This window comes from Diaphorina citri, unplaced genomic scaffold (genome assembly GCF_000475195.1).
Source record: "Diaphorina citri unplaced genomic scaffold, Diaci psyllid genome assembly version 1.1 scaffold250, whole genome shotgun sequence".
Lineage (NCBI taxonomy): Eukaryota > Metazoa > Arthropoda > Insecta > Hemiptera > Psyllidae > Diaphorina > Diaphorina citri.
Window position 1 is genome coordinate 230,583 of NW_007377687.1, and position 21,855 is coordinate 252,437.

Sequence of the window (21,855 nt, forward strand, 5' to 3'; positions counted from 1 at the left end):
TTAGAACAATTCCATCTCAAGCAGCAACCTCCTTGGTCGAATGGGTGTCACACTTGGCTTGCACGCAGGAGGCCCGGGTTCGTTTCCCGGCGGGGCCGAGGTTTTTTCGGCTCTGTGCTTGGAGTTCGGGGTGCACTCAGCCTCGAGGACAATTGAGTAGCTACTTAATCGAGTAGCGACCAGTGGCGGCATAACAAGTCAAAGAAACGAGCGTTGATAAAAATGATAATTGAGTAAATGAAAGACTTATAATACTGTAATACCCACAAAGTTGTGAAAAAGCTCTCTGCTTTACCACAAAGATTCATGATTTGATTAGGACAACTGAGTAGCTACTTAATCGGGTAGCGACAAGTGGCGACATAACAAGTCAAAGAAACGAGCGATGATAAAAATGATAATTGAGTGAATGAAAGACTTATAATACTGTAATACCCACAAAGTTGTGAAAAAGCTCTCTGCTTTACCACAAAGATTCATGATTTGATTTTGATAATATATCGAGTTACCTACTTGATTTACTGGCTGTGTAGCTTGATATCAGATATGGAGTCTCTTGCTTTCGACTAGGAAGAGTAAGTAAATCCAAGGATTGATTGTTGAGCAATATGGACGCCACAGAGCAGCTCAAGGGTATGAGGAGTTTCTCATGGGACATTGAACGGGACAGTAGTGTCTGGGACAGAATAATTGAATGAAGTGAGGTTCAAACGGTACAGTTGTGTCTGGGACAGAATAATTTAAGTGAGGTTCAAACGGGACAGTTGTGTCTGGGACAGAATAATTGAATGAAGTGAGGTTCAAACGGTACAGTTGTGTCTGGGACAGAATAATTTATATTTATTTATTTATTTATTTTATTTATTTTAATACACGGGCGGACCCTTTACTAACTTAAGTACATTGTATGCCCTAACTATCTTAATCTAACAAACTAAAATTACTAAATAGAAAACTATATAATATTCAAGGGGTGTGGAGTCTCGAGAGTAAGAAGATCCAAGGATTGATTGTTGAGCGATATGGACGCCACAGAGCAGCTCAAGGGCATGAGGAGCTTCTCATGGGACATTGAACGGGACAGTAGTGTCTGGGACAGAATAATTTAAGTGAGGTTCAAACGGGACAGTTGTGTCTGGGACAGATTAAATTAATGAAGTGAGGTTCAAACGGGACAGTTGTGTCTGGGACAGATTAAATTAATGAAGTGAGGTTCAAACGGGACAGTTGTGTCTGGGACAGATTAAATTAATGAAGTGAGGTTCAAACGGGACAGTTGTGTCTGGGACAGATTAAATTAATGAAGTGAGGTTCAAACGGGACAGTTGTGTCTGGGACAGATTAAATTAATGAAGTGAGGTTCAAACGGGACAGTTGTGTCTGGGACAGATTAAATTAATGAAGTGAGGTTCAAACGGGACAGTTGTGTCTGGGACAGATTAAATTAATGAAGTGAGGTTCAAACGGGACAGTTGTGTCTGGGACAGATTAAATTAATGAAGTGAGGTTCAAACGGGACAGTTGTGTCTGGGACAGATTAAATTAATGAAGTGAGGTTCAAACGGGACAGTTGTGTCTGGGACAGATTAAATTAATGAAGTGAGGTTCAAACGGGACAGTTGTGTCTGGGACAGATTAAATTAATGAAGTGAGGTTCAAACGGGACAGTTGTGTCTGGGACAGATTAAATTAATGAAGTGAGGTTCAAACGGGACAGTTGTGTCTGGGACAGATTAAATTAATGAAGTGAGGTTCAAACGGGACAGTTGTGTCTGGGACAGATTAAATTAATGAAGTGAGGTTCAAACGGGACAGTTGTGTCTGGGACAGATTAAATTAATGAAGTGAGGTTCAAACGGGACAGTTGTGTCTGGGACAGATTAAATTAATGAAGTGAGGTTCAAACGGGACAGTTGTGTCTGGGACAGATTAAATTAATGAAGTGAGGTTCAAACGGGACAGTTGTGTCTGGGACAGATTAAATTAATGAAGTGAGGTTCAAACGGGACAGTTGTGTCTGGGACAGATTAAATTAATGAAGTGAGGTTCAAACGGGACAGTTGTGTCTGGGACAGATTAAATTAATGAAGTGAGGTTCAAACGGGACAGTTGTGTCTGGGACAGATTAAATTAATGAAGTGAGGTTCAAACGGGACAGTTGTGTCTGGGACAGATTAAATTAATGAAGTGAGGTTCAAACGGGACAGTTGTGTCTGGGACAGATTAAATTAATGAAGTGAGGTTCAAACGGGACAGTTGTGTCTGGGACAGATTAAATTAATGAAGTGAGGTTCAAACGGGACAGTTGTGTCTGGGACAGATTAAATTAATGAAGTGAGGTTCAAACGGGACAGTTGTGTCTGGGACAGATTAAATTAATGAAGTGAGGTTCAAACGGGACAGTTGTGTCTGGGACAGATTAAATTAATGAAGTGAGGTTCAAACGGGACAGTTGTGTCTGGGACAGATTAAATTAATGAAGTGAGGTTCAAACGGGACAGTTGTGTCTGGGACAGATTAAATTAATGAAGTGAGGTTCAAACGGGACAGTTGTGTCTGGGACAGATTAAATTAATGAAGTGAGGTTCAAACGGGACAGTTGTGTCTGGGACAGATTAAATTAATGAAGTGAGGTTCAAACGGGACAGTTGTGTCTGGGACAGATTAAATTAATGAAGTGAGGTTCAAACGGGACAGTTGTGTCTGGGACAGATTAAATTAATGAAGTGAGGTTCAAACGGGACAGTTGTGTCTGGGACAGATTAAATTAATGAAGTGAGGTTCAAACGGGACAGTTGTGTCTGGGACAGATTAAATTAATGAAGTGAGGTTCAAACGGGACAGTTGTGTCTGGGACAGATTAAATTAATGAAGTGAGGTTCAAACGGGACAGTTGTGTCTGGGACAGATTAAATTAATGAAGTGAGGTTCAAACGGGACAGTTGTGTCTGGGACAGATTAAATTAATGAAGTGAGGTTCAAACGGGACAGTTGTGTCTGGGACAGATTAAATTAATGAAGTGAGGTTCAAACGGGACAGTTGTGTCTGGGACAGATTAAATTAATGAAGTGAGGTTCAAACGGGACAGTTGTGTCTGGGACAGATTAAATTAATGAAGTGAGGTTCAAACGGGACAGTTGTGTCTGGGACAGATTAAATTAATGAAGTGAGGTTCAAACGGGACAGTTGTGTCTGGGACAGATTAAATTAATGAAGTGAGGTTCAAACGGGACAGTTGTGTCTGGGACAGATTAAATTAATGAAGTGAGGTTCAAACGGGACAGTTGTGTCTGGGACAGATTAAATTAATGAAGTGAGGTTCAAACGGGACAGTTGTGTCTGGGACAGATTAAATTAATGAAGTGAGGTTCAAACGGGACAGTTGTGTCTGGGACAGATTAAATTAATGAAGTGAGGTTCAAACGGGACAGTTGTGTCTGGGACAGATTAAATTAATGAAGTGAGGTTCAAACGGGACAGTTGTGTCTGGGACAGATTAAATTAATGAAGTGAGGTTCAAACGGGACAGTTGTGTCTGGGACAGATTAAATTAATGAAGTGAGGTTCAAACGGGACAGTTGTGTCTGGGACAGATTAAATTAATGAAGTGAGGTTCAAACGGGACAGTTGTGTCTGGGACAGATTAAATTAATGAAGTGAGGTTCAAACGGGACAGTTGTGTCTGGGACAGATTAAATTAATGAAGTGAGGTTCAAACGGGACAGTTGTGTCTGGGACAGATTAAATTAATGAAGTGAGGTTCAAACGGGACAGTTGTGTCTGGGACAGATTAAATTAATGAAGTGAGGTTCAAACGGGACAGTTGTGTCTGGGACAGATTAAATTAATGAAGTGAGGTTCAAACGGGACAGTTGTGTCTGGGACAGATTAAATTAATGAAGTGAGGTTCAAACGGGACAGTTGTGTCTGGGACAGATTAAATTAATGAAGTGAGGTTCAAACGGGACAGTTGTGTCTGGGACAGATTAAATTAATGAAGTGAGGTTCAAACGGGACAGTTGTGTCTGGGACAGATTAAATTAATGAAATTATTATGTGGTCAAATTCTCAAATAAATGAGGATAAAATTCCATACCTCGGCTGGGATCGAAACCACGCCCTCCTGTTTACCAGGCTAGCGTCTTGACCACAACGCCACCGAGGCAGGCTACATCAATCGGTCTATTCGGCGATTTTCGTCATCTTTGAGAGTCAAAGTCCCTGACTATAGTCTGTCCAAATAAAATTCCATACCTCGGCTGGGATCGAAACCACGCCCTCCTGTTTACCAGGCTAGCGTCTTGACCACAACGCCACCGAGGCAGGCTACCTATCGATCAATCGATCTATTCGGCGTTTTTCGTCATCTTTGAGAGTCAAAGTCCCTGACTATAGTCTGTCCAAACGGATATGAGAGCAAGGAGTCATCGACCCAAAATGAAGGAACCAATCAGAATGCGAGAATTCCTTGCATTGTTGCAATTAAGGTAAATGTCTATTTTTATAAACTCTCTCTATTAAAAAGTAGAGTTTTTTTTTTTTTTTTTTTTTTTTTTCAAGAGGTTAAATCACTGTGCAATGTGGGAAGAAGCACTGTGCGATGTACCTTCCTCTTTTAAAGATTTTCTACCGTTGCACCTTTGATATGTTTGGCAACCTGGCCTACTTTTTTGATGACTCATTGCTCTCATATTCATCTGGATTGACTATAGTGAAGGTGGCACTCACCAGAAGCCAAGTGTCCACTTGAAGGTCCCAGGACACCCGCGTCTCTCGTACAGTATCCTCTGTTTCTATTCTCATCGTCACGTGATCTTCCTGTAAGGTGACCAGGAGAGTGGCTACATCACCAGGAATGAACAACAGGACTCCAAACACGGCGCTCAGTCTAAGCGTCAGCTCTATCTGACGAACGAAATCAATCAAATCATGGATAAGTTGTGGTAAAGCGATTTTATACGGATGGGTAAGAAGCAGAGCGGACCAAGTCAAAATTTTTTTGGAGATTTTTGATTTTGGAGTACCTACCTATTGTACATTGTTGAAAAGAGCACGAAAAAGTCCATTTTTCCATTTTCTTTTTAATTGGTTGCTAACTTCACTTTATTAATATTGTATTGAAATGAGAGCAAAAACAAAATGGCTATCTCTTTTTAAACTTTGACTAGTCCTAAAATTTGACTCCATCTCAAAACGTTTTTGGGACTTGGTCCGCTCTGCCTCTTAGTCATTCAGTTGTGGTAAAGCGACTTTATACTAACCTAATGAGATTCGTTCTCGAAACGGCTGGCTTTCTTCCATTTTTTCCTCACTTTGGTTTCAGGACGATAAGACCTCCACTTTTTTAGTTCCTTCTATTAAAAAAAAACCCTTACCGACCAGTGTCGACTGTTGGAGTAGCAAGGGAGGAAGAGGGCCTCCGATTTCAAATTCCTGGACACTTCATTCAAATCTCCAGAATCATATACGATGTTGTACAGATGATGTGGTGTTACATAGGATTGGGTTGAGGTATGGTTTACCTGTAAATCAATTGGTCAACAGTAAGCAGAAAAGAACCAAAAATATGTTGAGGTACCTATGGTTTACCTGTAAATCAATTAGACAACATTAGGCAGAAAAGAACCAAAAATATGTAAATTATCAACTAGTACCTATGGTTTACCTGTAAATCAATTAGACAACATTAGGCAGAAAAGAACCAAAAATATGTAAATTATCAACTAAAAAAAAAAAAATTACTCCCAGCTCCCCTTGTTCAGTGGTTCGTTTCTGTTTAAAAGATGATGTTATATCAGTTCAATCGAAATACCTTCGATCATAAGGAAAATAAAGGAATTTTTTAACTGTGTTGAGCATATTTAAATGCTTGTCACAAATATCGATCCCTGATTATTACACCTAGATACATTTTATGACTTGACTTGGACTCGAACCTCGAACCACCAACCTCCAGATCAAAGTCCAACGTGTTAAAAACTGCACCACTGAAGTTGGTATCATAAGGAAAATACTAATAGCTAAGCATATTTTTAGGGTCAGCTGGTTCCTTAAAAAAGAAAGAGAAAGAAAAAAAAAAAAATCAGGATATAGGGCAAATAAGGCATACTTACACTCAAACGAAACGTTTCAAAGTTGACAATCAGGGTTTGTACTTGGCCAACGAATTTACCGCCCAGTGTGGTTTGTTCGTTCAAAGAATAAACGGCAGGACCACAGACTAATGGTGTGGAATATACCGGGTCTGAACTGTCCACACGTAGGGTAACTTGATACGATGTAACACTAGAGAGTACCTCATGCCATTCGTCCAGCTGCAGAATAGGATGATACACCCTGTTTATACCACCAGAATGAGAATGAAAAGTCCCTTTACTAATGCAGTCCAAGCAAGGTCTTACAGGGCCATATTTATATTTCTACATTACTGTAGGCCATACTCTGAAAATTTGAAGCACCCCCGGTATATAACTTTTTAGACCCTCGGGCCCCCCCATCGACAAAATCCTGGATACGGCCCTGAGGTCTTATGTAACATTTTTTCAATGTTTCAACAGTTCCATTTACATTTTACATATTTGTACTCTTTTCAAGAGGTTTCATAGAAGGAACTGTAACTCCTAAGGTCTTATCGTCCGAAAAGCGAATAGAGAAAGAGAGGACAGGATAGGAGAAAGCTAGCCATTGTAGAAATGCATGCGGACAAAACGCATTATACTACTATCCTCTGCAAGAGGGAGCTTGCTTTGGGAAAGTTGACGACGTTAGTATGTATTAGAGAAAAATTCTGTGGTTCCTCATTTTTTCTGCTCTTCAAACTTAGAAACCTCACATAAATTAGCGCATTAGGTCTATTTCATACTATTTGGTTTTGGCTAAAAAAATAAATAAATAAATAATAATAATAATAATAAACCGAGTGGATGGATGCCCTTTGCACTGAGTTTAAACTCACTTTGTGGCCCCCGGCCTTAGTCTGCCTGGGGGACTTTAAACTGGGGAGATACCAGCTGGGTCGCGGGGCCGAGGTTTATTTCGGCTCCGTGCTTGGAGTTCGGGGTGCACTCAGCCTCTTGAGGACAATTGAGTAGCTACTTTAATCGAGTAGCGACCAGTGGCGACATTACCAGTGTAAAAAGATTATTGAAAGATGGAAATTGATTGCAAAGGAGGCACTTAGTATTGTTGTGATATCCACAAAAGTTGTGAAAAAGCCTTGCTTTACCACAAAAAATTTGAGATTTGATTTTGATTACGCACGGTAATTTTATTAGGTCTTTAATCGAGTAGCGACCAGTGGCGACATTACCAGTGTAAAAAGATTATTGAAAGATGGAAATTGATTGCAAAGGAGGCACTTAGTAATGTTGTGATATCCACAAAGGTTGTGAAAAAGCCTTGCTTTACCACAAAGGATTTGATTTTGATTACGCACGGTAATTTTGTTAGGCGTTATGAGGGAAGTGGTACATCCGTGCAGCGTTGCATTCACTACCAGGTAGCTAGATGAGAGGAATATAATGACGTCATCCGAGCTCCCACGGGTGACCAGAAAACCAGACGCTGCCATTGGTCGAAACCGTAGATATACGTGAAGCAGATGGGAGGTGGTGTTGCGAGCCAAGTACGTGATGTGACTGTCAGGAGAGAAGATAGCCACCGGATGACCCTTCACTGAAATGTGGAAAAATAAATAGAAGTTTTTTTTTTTTTTTTGAGGATAGGATAGCAGAAAGCCACCTGTTTCGAGATCAAACATTTTCCCAGGGCGGGCATTAAAAAAAAAATCTGTAAAAGTAACCTGACAAATCGAAATTCATAAAATAATAGGCAAGAGGTACTAGGTAAGTCCCCATCCGTGGCGCAAGCATCTGCTTTTACGGATGGGTATACCATTTATTTGCCATACAAAAGGTCCCGGGTTCGAATCCCACGATCGACAAAAATTTGCACCCGTTTTTCGATTGTAAATATTTCGACGGGTTACTTTCTGGAGTTCTTTTGTTGACCCAGCACCTAAATGAGAAGTATTATGTCTCTTATCGCTTATCGCCCATCTGATGAACGTACTACGGGATGGGCATGCTACGACATAGACCACACGCGTCTACTAATAGGCGAGAACCCCCCATCTTGTGGCACAAGCATCTCAAGTTCACTTCTGGTTTCGGATTTAAGATTGTTATTGTACATCCGAAATTATATTGTTTTAGCATCCTCAATTTAATCTCCAAAGGTAATCAGCAAAGTAAAAGGAATTTTAATTGTGTTAAGCATATTTAAATGCTTGTCACAAACATCGTTCCCCGATTATTTCACCTAGATAAATTTTATGACATGACTTGGACTCGAACCACCAACCTCCAGATCCGAAGTCCAACGCGTTAACAACTGCACCACTGAGGTTGGTAGGTGAAGGTGAAAAAAAAATCTGTAAAAGTAACCTGACAAATCGAACCCATACATTTTTTTTTTTCTTTGAAAACCCGTCTGATCATTTATCTCGAAAAATTCGGCTGAGTCAACAATACAGTAGTCCGCCTACGCCAAAGGAAGAGTTCAATTTGCCTCTCCCTTCTGCGAAGTCAGACCGTCTGCCTGTGAGGAACCTGAACGGAATCCCAAGACATATGTTTGTTCTCTACGCCCTACTCCGCCCAGGCAAACTCTAAAAACCAGATATCATGACCACACGGGTTTTCATAGTAATAGCGCTTGGGAACAAGATATATTTCTCCAAAACGCAACCCACTTTCAATGAGATTAAATTTAATTTGCATTTTGCACCAACTGCTTACCCGTACATGGCGTATCGAAACAGGTCCTCGTTTCAGCTATGGGTCCATAGCAGGCACTTCCCCCATACTGGGGTACGGGGTTACTACAGGACCTCTGTCTGGTTTGGTGACCCTTGCCACAGGGCGTGGAACACGGGGACCAACCTGTCCACGGTGACCAACCTCCGTCCACTGTCAACATTAGTTATGGTTAAATGTAATCGACTCAAATACGTAATAAAATAATCGATTTCGATAAAATAATCGATTATCAAAATAAAACAATGAATGATGTGAAAAACATAGATCTTAAAATAAGTGCAAAGAAAATGACCGATTTCCCACATCACTAGGGAACTTGAACACTGGGGAATAGAATTGTTGCATTTGCGTAAAAATTATGAATTAAAAGGCCGAATCCTACGACAAAAGTTGTGAAAATTTCAAATCTGAAGTGAAAACTAAGAACATCTATCTATCTTTAAGAGGTCGAAAATTCAATTTTTATTTGCCGTTCTAATGAAAAAGCTCAGAGTTGTGACGCCAGTGTTTGAGAAATGCACAGGAACGCATGGGCACAAAGACATTAATGTGTTGCCTGCAAGGGAGCTTTGCTTGGGACAGGGGACAGTTGATGTGACGTCATCGCGTACAGGAGCATATGCCGAGACGTCAGTACATAAGATTTAGCTGTATTTTTTAAATCGATTTATTTCGGGATCTAGAAGTCGTAGAAAAAACCGAAAAATTCCCTAGTTCCTCATTTTTTCTGCTCTTTGAGTTTGAAACCAACGGCTCACTTACCAGGACAGTTCTCAATGAAACAATTCACTTACCAGGACAGTCCTCAATGAAACACTTCACTTACCAGGACAGTTCTCAATGAAACACTTCACTTACCATGGGCACAAAGACAATAATGTGTTGCCTGCAAGGGAGCTTTGCTTGGGACAGGGGACAGTTGATGTGACGTCATCGCGTACAGGAGCGTATGCCGAGACGTCAGTACATAAGATTTAGCTGTATTTTTTAAATCGATTTATTTCGGGATCTAGAAGTCGTAGAAGAAACCGAAAAATTCCCTAGTTCCTCATTTTTTCTGCTCTTTGAGTTTGAAACCAACGGCTCTATTATCGATTACTTTACTTACCAGGACAGTTCTCAACGAAACAATTCACTTACCAGGACAGTTCTCAATGAAACACTTCACTTACCAGGACAGTTCTGAATTTAACACTTCACTTACCAGGACAGTTCTCAATGAAACACTTCACTTACCAGGACAGTTCTCAATTGAACAATTCACTTACCAGGACAGTTCTCAATGAAACACTTCACTTACCAGGACAGTTCTCAATGAAACACTTCACTTACCAGGACAGTTCTCAATGAAACACTTCACTTACCAGGACAGTTCTCGATGAAACACTCTTCCCTTTCAAGAAACACGCCTGTGCACGAGTATTCGTCACTCCAGGGGATATCATCTGAGGAACTTGGCGGTGCAGAACTACCCGGGTAACTGGATATTGATTTAGTGGAGGTAATTGTAGTGGATTGTGGTAGTGGATGAAGCAAAGATCTCAACTGAGGCATCAGATTATCCCACGTCAGACAGGCTTCAACAGTTTGGTTTGGTGGTTTGGGAACACTTCTGTATTCATCTTTTGAAGTTTGATTTGATCTTCCATCACCCATCTTATAACTTGGCGGTGCAGAACTACCCGGGTAACTGGATATTGATTTAGTGGAGGTAATTGTAGTGGATTGTGGTAGTGGATGAAGCAAAGATTTTAACTGAGGCATCAGATTATCCCACGTCAGACAGGCTTCAACAGTTTGGTTTGGTGGTTTGGGAACACTTCTGTATTTACCTTTTGAAGTTTGATTTGATCTTCGATTACCCATCTTATTGGTGACATTATAACGTCCATCTTTTGCAGTTTGTTTGTGAGTTTCATTTGATCTTCCTCTATGAATTGTGTCAGTTGTGTGTTTAGTTAGGTGTTGGTTATAAAATATAGTAGATCTATCGTCCGGTTCAAGCTTAATTGTATTCACCGTTACATTATTTGTGGCCGTTTCTAGATTGCTGACCGCATGATTTCCGATGGTTTTGTTCAAACCTATGGAATGTCGCGCGACTACCCTTCCAAAAACCAAACAACAAATATCCTTTGTCTTGAATAACTTTTTTTTTTAGACCTATGGAATGTCGCGCGACTACCCTTCCAAAAACCAAACAACAAATATCCTTTGTCTTGAATAACTTTTTTTTTTAGAAAAAAAAAAGAAAAAAAAAATCCATTGAGTTTAAATTTGGAACTTAAACAATTACTTTTTTTTCAAGGTATTACTTTTTTTTTATCAGTGAGTGAATAGTGTGCTCTAAGAACTCAAATTTGCAATCATTTTAATTGTATTTACTATTTAACCAAATTTCAATCAAACATATTGAACTAAAAACTACCTATTTTAACACTAATCTCAACCATTAAAATCTATAATAACCAGTAGAAAAAAGGCATTCCTTTTCTAAAAGGAATATTCCTACCAAATTTCAGCTTTCTAGGTGTTGTGGTTCTAGAGATAGAGCGATCAGTGTGTGAACTGTGAAATGTGAACTGTGAATGGATCTCGTTCTTATAATATAAGATTTTTTAGGGCTTCATTTTAGGTGACAGGGTTCACACTTACGTGAGCTCTTCCGCCCAACCACTGCATAATTATATGTCTTACCCTATGTTGCCTTGGTACAGCTCCTACGATAATGTTGCCGAAGCAAGCAATAGTTATTTCAACTGTCCTGTTGTTCAGTCTAGCGTTGCTTGGGATTGTGGTTGCTGGTTTTCCATTGATGCTAATCCCATAGGCGTTTTCCAGTTCTGAATTTAACACTTCACTTACCAGGACAGTTCTCAATGAAACACTTCACTTACCAGGACAGTTCTGAATTTAACACTTCACTTACCAGGACAGTTCTCAATGAAACACTTCACTTACCAGGACAGTTCTGAATTTAACACTTCACTTACCAGGACAGTTCTCAATGAAACACTTCACTTACCAGGACAGTTCTGAATTTAACACTTCACTTACCAGGACAGTTCTCAATGAAACACTTCACTTACCAGGACAGTTCTGAATTTAACACTTCACTTACCAGGACAGTTCTCAATGAAACACTTCACTTACCAGGACAGTTCTGAATTTAACACTTCACTTACCAGGACAGTTCTCAATGAAACACTTCACTTACCAGGACAGTTCTCGATGAAACACTCTTCCCTTTCAAGAAACACGCCTGTGCACGAGTATTCGTCACTCCAGGGGATATCATCTGAGGAACTTGGCGGTGCAGAACTACCCGGGTAACTGGATATTGATTTAGTGGAGGTAATTGTAGTGGATTGTGGTAGTGGATGAAGCAAAGATTTTAACTGAGGCATCAGATTATCCCACGTCAGACAGGCTTCAACAGTTTGGTTTGGTGGTTTGGGAACACTTCTGTATTTACCTTTTGAAGTTTGATTTGATCTTCGATTACCCATCTTATTGGTGACATTATAACGTCCATCTTTTGCAGTTTGTTTGTGAGTTTCATTTGATCTTCCTCTATGAATTGTGTCAGTTGTGTGTTTAGTTAGGTGTTGGTTATAAAATATAGTAGATCTATCGTCCGGTTCAAGCTTAATTGTATTCACCGTTACATTATTTGTGGCCGTTTCTAGATTGCTGACCGCATGATTTCCGATGGTTTTGTTCAATTCAGGACCAACATTCCGTGTTGCGTTGTCCATTTTGAGAAATGTTCTGTTCTGATCTTCATGTGAAATAATTGTTGTAATATCGTTATGGGCTCTCTTGTTTTCAAGGAAACTTATGTTTCTCAATTTCTCCAGAAATTCCAAGTCATTTCTTTCAATGTTGGTTTCATTGACTTGCAAGGTTTCATTTTTGTTTCCAGCTTTGTGTATTTTATGATGTTTCAAAGTTGTTGCGTTGAGTTTCGACAGTCTCATGATTTCGTACGTGCTTTCATTTTTCTTGTCTTGTTGACTTATTTTCGTGCTTGTTTCAGATAGAAGGCTGGACTTGACTGCTTTGTCCATAGGTTTCTTATAGGTTTTGTCCAAAGGTTTCGTACATGTTTTGTCCAAAGGTTTCGTACAGTTTTTGTCCAAAGGTTTCGTACAGGTTTTGTCCAAAGGTTTCGTATAGGTTTTGTCCAAAGTTTTCGTACATGTTTTGTCCAAAGGTTTCGTACAGTTTTTGTCCAAAGGTTTCGTACAGTTTTTGTCCAAAGCTTTCTTACAGGTTTTGTCCAAAGGTTTCGTACAGGTTTTGTCCAAAGGTTTCGTACAGGTTTTGTCCAAAGGTTTCGTATAGGTTTTGTCCAAAGTTTTCTTACAGGTTTTGTCCAAAGGTTTCGTATAAGTTTTGTCCAAAGGTTTCGTATAGGTTTTGTCCAAAGGTTTCGTATAGGTTTTGTCCAAAGGTTTCTTACAGGTTTTGTCCAAAGGTTTCGTAAAGGTTTTGTTCAAAGGTTTCGTACAGGTTTTGTCCAAAGGTTTCGTACAGGTTTTGTCCAAAGGTTTCTTACAGGTTTTGTCCAAAGGCTTCTTACAGGTTTTGTCCAAAGGTTTCGTAAAGGTTTTGTCCAAAGGTTCCTTACAGGTTTTGTTCAAATAATTATCAACTAAAAAAAAAAAAATTACTCCCAGCTCCCCTTGTTCAGTGGTTCGTTTCTGTTTAAAAGATGATGTTATATCAGTTCAATCGAAATACCTTCGATCATAAGGAAAATAAAGGAATTTTTTAACTGTGTTGAGCATATTTAAATGCTTGTCACAAATATCGATCCCTGATTATTACACCTAGATACATTTTATGACTTGACTTGGACTCGAACCTCGAACCACCAACCTCCAGATCAAAGTCCAACGTGTTAAAAACTGCACCACTGAAGTTGGTATCATAAGGAAAATACTAATAGCTAAGCATATTTTTAGGGTCAGCTGGTTCCTTAAAAAAGAAAGAGAAAGTGACTCCATCTCAAAACGTTTTTGGGACTTGGTCCGCTCTGCCTCTTAGTCATTCAGTTGTGGTAAAGCGACTTTATACTAACCTAATAAGATTCGTTCTCGAAACGGCTGGCTTTCTTCCATTTTTTGCTCACTTTGGTTTCGGAACGATAAAACGGCTGCCTTTCTTCTTTTATCCAGTCTTTCTCTCTTTGGTTTTTGGTTCCATTGTTTTAGTTAGGAATTTTTAATGGTTTTAAGCACATTTAAACGCTTGTCACAAATATCGATCCCCGATTCAAAATCCTCCAAATCCAAAATCCAACGCGTTAACAACTGCACCACTGAGGTTGGTCCATTGTTTTAATTCCTTCTAAAAAAAACCCTTACCGACCAGTGTCGACTGTTGGAGTAGCAAGGGGTCCAAAGGTTTCGTATAGGTTTTGTTCAAAGGTTTCGTATAGGTTTTGTCCAAAGGTTTCGTATAGGTTTTGTCCAAAGGTTTCGTACATGTTTTGTCCAAAGGTTTCGTACAGTTTTTGTCCAAAGGTTTCTCATAGGTTTTGTCCAAAGGTTTCTTACAGATTTTGTCCAAAGGTTTCGTATAGGTTTTGTTCAAAGGTTTCGTATAGGTTTTGTCCAAAGGTTTCGTATAGGTTTTGTCCAAAGGTTTCGTATAGGTTTTGTCCAAAGGTTTCATACAGGTTTTGTCCAAAGGTTTCGTACAGGTTTTGTCCAAAGGTTTCGTACAGGTTTTGTCCAAAGGTTTCGTATAGGTTTTGTCCAAAGTTTTCGTACAGGTTTTGTCCGAAGGTTTCTTACAGGTTTTGTCCAAAGGTTTCTTACAGGTTTTGTCCAAAGGTGTCGTAAAGGTTTTGTTCAAAGGTTTCTTACAGGTTTTGTTCAAATGTTTCGTATAGCTTTTGTCCAAAGGCTTGTCACAATGTCCTTCGTCCTCTTTGTTGTCCAGACCCAGTTCTTGAACTATACAGTGTACTTTGCTGGATATTTCACTCAATGCGTGATCAATGTCAAATGAGTTTGTAGAGAGAACATCTTGACCAGAGAGCTTCTCATGAACATCCCTCTTATACACGAAATGTTTGTCACGTCTTGAACTATACAGTGTACTTTGCTGGATATTTCACTCAATGCGTGATCAATGTCAAATGAGTTTGTAGAGAGAACATCTTGACCAGGGAGCTTCTCATGAACATCCCTCCGATACACGAAATGTTTGTCACTTCTATCTTCCAAATGACCATTGATGGAAAGGAGTGCGCTCTTGTGTTTGCCGCCAAGTTCAAAGTGGGGCATTTTCAGTCTGCTCCACTGACAAACACGTTTTCTGGTTTTGATTCCATAGCCACACTTGGCGTTACAATCCGACCATGGACCCCACTTGGTCCAATGACCTAGGCCAAATAATAGAAATAGGAACTGTTGGATTTGGGTAAAAATTATTAGATTATTACTAAAAAGTCGATTCCTACATAAAAAGCTGAGAAAAATCCAAATCTGAGGCCAAAACTCCGAAAAAGTAATTTCAAATGGTCGGAAATTAAATTTGTATTTGCCTTTATTTTTATTTTTTTTCGAGTCGTTAAAATTAAGAGGAAGTTAGAGGAGCCTTATATTTATTTTTTATTTATAAGTTTCCATTTATTAGTTTTTCAATACAATTCTCTCAGTTAAATAAATAGGCAACAAATGGTATACCCATCCGTAAAAGCCGGAGCTTGTGCCACGGATGGGGAGTTCATTAAATAATTTCAGTTTCATTCTCTGATAGTATGCTCATGTAATTATTACATATATTACATCATTATTACATATATCATGTATAATGATTTACGCAATAATGATATCTGATCACAACAAAAATAAAAAATTAAAATAAACAATATGCTTGACTTTCCCAAATTCCACGTTTCCTAGTCTAAAGTATGTTTAGGTATGTATTTTTTTTTTTTTTTCATCCAAAAATATATCAAATATGAGTGATTATTTCATTTTTAATGAAAAGATTAACACAAGTAGTTGTTCCTTATGTGAAGATAATTATCTGTTTTTAAAAACTCTATGAATAAAGGCTTTAAACGTTTTTTTAATAGAATTGATGGAATGTTGGTTAGATCATCGGGCATGTTATTCAATAGGGGAGGAAGCATTGGGTGGCCGAGTGGGTATCACACTAGGCTTGCACGCCGAAGGTCCCGAGTTCGATTCCCGGTGGGGTCAATTTTTTTTCGGCTCTGTGCTTGAAGTTCGGGGTGCACTCAGCCTCGTGAGGACGATTGAGTAGCTACTTTAATCGAGTAGCGACAGGTGGAGGCATTACCAGTGTAAAAAGATTATTGATGGAAATTGATTGCAAAGGAGGCACTTAGTAATGCTGTGATATCCACAAGAAGTTGTGAAAAGGCTCTGCTTTAGCACAAATAAATTCACGATTTGATTTTTTTGAATGCAGCATATCGGAGAGATCCCTATTCTCTCACCTTCGTGCGGTTTACACTGGTGTCCCTGACATGGGGTTTGTTCATAGGCCTCGCCCTCACAGGCCAGACCCTCCCCCTGGCTCCGGCACTGTCTGACGCGCCATGACTCACCCCAGCCACATTTGGCGGAACAGGGGGACCAATCAGTCCAGGGGCTCCAGGTGGGGGCCTGGGGACAACCGGTGTCTTGCTTCAAACACAGGAGGGCGTTCCAGTACATCATCTGGCAACAGGGCGATGATATTCTTTTTATTGACCAACCTCAGTGGTGCAGTGCTTAGCAGAGGTTTGATAGAGGGAACTGTAACTGCTAAGGTCTCATCGTCCCAAAATCGAAGAGAGAAGGAAGACAGGATAGGAGAAAGCTAACCGTTCCGAGAACGGGATTAACTGAAAACTATCTGTGGTAAGATCGGACATTAGGCTGGCTTACCGATTTCTCATGGAGTACAGATTGCACAAAGCCATAGCTACAGTGATCCCGTACACATCTATGTAACACACTGGCTGTTATAGGATGGGCCAGGTGTATTCTATTCAGAGTAGTGAGGGCCAGTTGTACGAACGGGTTGTGGCTCGCTGCCCTGTGGTAGTCCTCGAGTGAACAGGCTGAAAAGATAAGAACAGGCTAGAAAAGATAAGAGCAGGCTAGAAAAGATAAGAGCAGGCTAGAAAAGATAAGAGCAGGCTAAAAGGCGGGGATTTAGGTCCGCCGCACATTGGACGCGTAGTCACGCGACTTTTACGAGAGCGTCGTCGTCGCCTGATAAATCAAACCTATGGAAAACACAGGAGGGCGTTCCAGTACATCATCTGGCAACAGGGCGATGATATTCTTTTTATTGACCAACCTCAGTGGTGCAGTGCTTAGCACGATGGACTTTGAATCTGGAGGTTAGTGGTTCGAGTCCAAATCAAGTCACAAAATTTAGGTGCGCTACCCTCCAAGCTAACTAAGCTGGCTAACCACTGAGAGTTAGCACAGTGTCAAGCTGTCAAGGGGTTTCTTTGACGTCCGTCACCCATTTGATTTACACACTACACAGGCCAGTATTTCTAAATTAACTTTTTTTTTTTTTTTGAAGAGGTTTGATAGAGGGAACTGTAACTGCTAAGGTCTCATCGTCCCAAAATCGAAGAGAGAAGGAAGACAGGATAGGAGAAAGCTAACCGTTCCGAGAACGGGATTAACTGAAAACTATCTGTGGTAAGATCGGACATTAGGCTGGCTTACCGATTTCTCATGGAGTACAGATTGCACAAAGCCATAGCTACAGTGATCCCGTACACATCTATGTAACACACTGGCTGTTATAGGATGGGCCAGGTGTATTCTATTCAGAGTAGTGAGGGCCAGTTGTACGAACGGGTTGTGGCTCGCTGCCCTGTGGTAGTCCTCGAGTGAACAGGCTGAAAAGATAAGAACAGGCTAGAAAAGATAAGAGCAGGCTAGAAAAGATAAGAGCAGGCTAGAAAAGATAAGAGCAGGCTAGAAAAGATAAGAGCAGGCTAGAAAAGATAAGAGCAGGCTAGAAAAGATAAGAGCAGGCTAGAAAAGATAAGAGCAGGCTAGAAAAGATAAGAGCAGGCTAGAAAAGATAAGAGCAGGCTAGAAAAGATAAGAGCAGGCTAGAAAAGATAAGAGCAGGCTAGAAAAGATAAGAGCAGGCTAGAAAAGATAAGAGCAGGCTAAAAGGCGGGGATTTAGGTCCGCCGCACATTGGACGCGTAGTCACGCGACTTTTACGAGAGCGTCGTCGTCGCCTGATAAATCAAACCTATGGAATGTCGCGCGACTACCCTTCCAAAAACCAAACAACAAATATCCTTTGTCTTGAATAACTTTTTTTTTTAGAAAAAAAAAGAAAAAAAAAATCCATTGAGTTTAAATTTGGAACTTAAACAATTACTTTTTTTTCAAGGTATTACTTTTTTTTAATACCTTGTTTAACGCCCTACAGGGAGGGCAATTACTAAACAAAGTTTCCTGCCTATCTAATTTAATAAAAATCATGTTATCAACTTGGAAAAAAAAAAAAAAAAAATACACCTACAAATGCAAAGTTGGGTTATTTCCCTTACGTGGCATAACACACTTGCGCTGTTGCATGCCAGCTCCCTGGCAGGTCAGTCCATAATTTCGAGGTGGAGGATTAGTACACTGGCGCTCCCTCATCTGATGTCCTCGCCCCCCACACGGGCCCCTACACGCACCCCAGGGGCCCCACGGGGACCAGGCCCCATCCTGGGGACAACGGGGGGACTGAACCTTGCACAGTAGACAATGGAGACGGAATAGGGCGGAAGACTCAGGATCATCTGAGCGAGAATAAATAAACTAAGCATAAATAATAAAAAAAAAATACATGAATATTATCACAACAATTTTGCCCCGATTTAGCACGGAATACATATTTTTGGTATGTATTCTATGAATGGGGTACATATCAACAAAAAAATAGACAGGACATTTTATTAAAGAAAGTGGAAAAAAAGGAAATTGCTTCTTTTTTTTTACACAACATTTTGTCTTAATTCCATTTTTTTCCCCTCCCTCATCTCTTTCTTTGTTATTGTCATTATGTTCTGTCTTACTGAAAAATAACACCTGTCGCTACTCGATTAAAGTAGCTACTCAATCGTCCTCACGAGGCTGAGTGCACCCCGAACTTCAAGCACAGAGCCGAAAAAAATTGACCCCACCGGGAATCGAACTCGGGACCTTCGGCGTGCAAGCCTAGTGTGATACCCACTCGGCCACCCAATGCTTCCTCCCCTATTGAATAATCATTATATTCCTCTCATCTAGCTACCTGGTAGTGAATGCAACGCTGCACGGATGTACCACTTCCCTCATAACGCCTAACAAAATTACTGTGCGTAATTGACCGATAAAGTCTGACTGGGGAACTTTTAAACAGGGAATAGACCCAGCTGGTATCTCCCCAGTTTAAAGTCCCCCAGGCAGACTAAGGCCGGGGGCCACAAAGTGAGTTTAAACTCAGTGCAAAGGGCATCCATCCACTCGGTTTATTATTATTATTATTATTTATTTATTTATTTTTTTAGCCAAAACCAAATAGTATGAAATAGACCTAATGCGCTAATTTATGTGAGGTTTCTAAGTTTGAAGAGCAGAAAAAATGAGGAACCACAGAATTTTTCTCTAATACATACTAACGTCGTCAACTTTCCCAAAGCAAGCTCCCTCTTGCAGAGGATAGTAGTATAATGCGTTTTGTCCGCATGCATTTCTACAATGGCTAGCTTTCTCCTATCCTGTCCTCTCTTTCTCTATTCGCTTTTCGGACGATAAGACCTTAGGAGTTACAGTTCCTTCTATGAAACCTCTTGAAAAGAGTACAAATATGTAAAATGTAAATGGAACTGTTGAAACATTGAAAAAATGTTACATAAGACCTCAGGGCCGTATCCAGGATTTTGTCGATGGGGGGGCCCGAGGGTCTAAAAAGTTATATACCGGGGGTGCTTCAAATTTTCAGAGTATGGCCTACAGTAATGTAGAAATATAAATATGGCCCTGTAAGACCTTGCTTGGACTGCATTAGTAAAGGGACTTTTCATTCTCATTCTGGTGGTATAAACAGGGTGTATCATCCTATTCTGCAGCTGGACGAATGGCATGAGGTACTCTCTAGTGTTACATCGTATCAAGTTACCCTACGTGTGGACAGTTCAGACCCGGTATATTCCACACCATTAGTCTGTGGTCCTGCCGTTTATTCTTTGAACGAACAAACCACACTGGGCGGTAAATTCGTTGGCCAAGTACAAACCCTGATTGTCAACTTTGAAACGTTTCGTTTGAGTGTAAGTATGCCTTATTTGCCCTATATCCTGATGGTACCTAAATTATTATTTTTGAAAATAATAATAATAATAATAATAATAATAAAAAAATAAAAAATAATAATAACAATAATAAATAATAAAAAAAAGCACGTTGAATACACCAGCTCCCAATGGATCAGTGGAGCTAACACGTTGAGCGCCGTAAACCTACCTAGGGGCGTATATGTAACTACAGATGGCTAGTTCTAAAACCTATGTATCTAACTACAGATGGCTATCTCTAAAACCTATGTATCTAAGATCAATGTAACTACAGACGGCGAAGTGTAATCTGAAAATCTAATAACCGTTGTCCAGAAAATAACTTTTTAGCCTCTCCTGAAAAGTTTACAATATGTCAGATGAACTGTTTTTCATTTACTTTCCTACTCATCCCAATTCTTGTCAAATAAAAATAAAGAATACTCGTATACACAATTAAGTAGATAGTACTCACCATTCGTAAAGAGCCAAGAAGAGGTAACGTGAAGAAGACCGAAGATAAAGAATATCCAAACTTTGCACGTTCCAAAATTAATTGATAACATGGAGTTATTCCAGGCAAAAGGATTAAAAGAAAAAATAAATAAATAAGATCTTGAAAATCAGATTAATTACTCAAAAGTTCAAAATTAACAACACATAGTTAACTGGGTGAAAGAGCTCCTTTGGGAGAATTCTGCCGATGCATAAAAAAAAGAAAAAAAAAAAAAAAAAAAAAAAAAAACAGAACTTGAATTTGTGAATGATCTTTTTTTTAGTTTGCCATTTCAGATTCATTAATTAAGCTTTCGAATGCTGAGAAAATTGAAAGCACAAACAAAGAAGGTGGCTAGAATTTTCAGTATCTAAACCCTTTACTGCCGAAAATGGCTATGCCGAATTTACATTCATCTGTCTCTCTCCTTCTACTTGATCTGCCACATTTACTTTATTTTATTTACTCTTTCGGAAGTAAATGCAGGAGTTGAGTGTGCTACGAAATAAAAACGGCGGTGAAACATTCATTAAAAAAATGCACATTTCACGGCTCAGCTGAATGTAAATCTGGCACTAGAATCAGAAGGTCCCCAATACTAGATCTTTTAAAAAAGTTAAAATAATCGGAATATAATTTATTAATATGAAATATTTTCTTATGTATATTATATTAGTCTAGCGGGTTTTGTACATGGTATAATACAAAAATTACAATTAGTATACTAGTACAGTCATATTTAATATTTATACACAAAGTTAAGTCTAACTTAAGTACATTGGTCTCAAATTCAAATAAATGATGCATTATTGACCGAACGAAGTGAAGGTCTACGTTTTAACTCGACCGTTTTGCGTTTGGTTTAGATGTTTGTTTGTGTTCCGCTATAACTCCGGATTGCCTGGTCCGATTTTGATAAAATTTGAGTTCCTTGAATCAAGACACATCGATCATTGAAATTTGGTGTCCCAGGTCCAATTTTGGTGACAAAATTTTGATCGAGTAAATCGATAAATAACCGCATTTATGACCCTCGTAGGTATATATTCTAGAGTTCTTTCTATCCCAATTCTTGGTAAATCTATTCTTTAAATCTTTTGAGGGATAATAAAACCTGTTCTTTGTTCTCTTTATTACGTAAGACGTACCTGCGTACCTATAGGTACCTTCTTTCCTATGTGTTTCCAATTTCCATACATGTGAATAATTGCATTCATACATA

The 21,855-nt window shown here is 39.5% G+C and overlaps 1 protein-coding gene across 1 annotated transcript; it reads right to left on the reverse strand.

Moving 5' to 3' along the window:
* Positions 1-955: 955 nt before the first annotated feature.
* Positions 956-10,686, reverse strand: LOC113466322. The gene is made up of 7 exons (XM_026821631.1): positions 10,185-10,686; positions 8,800-8,970; positions 7,437-7,675; positions 6,115-6,315; positions 5,377-5,523; positions 4,730-4,906; positions 956-1,090 (listed from the first exon to the last, which is right to left on the reverse strand). Exons 1-7 carry the CDS (start codon positions 10,684-10,686, stop codon positions 956-958), a joined length of 1,572 nt encoding a protein of 523 aa, XP_026677432.1.
* Between the last annotated feature and the right edge of the window lie 11,169 nt (positions 10,687-21,855).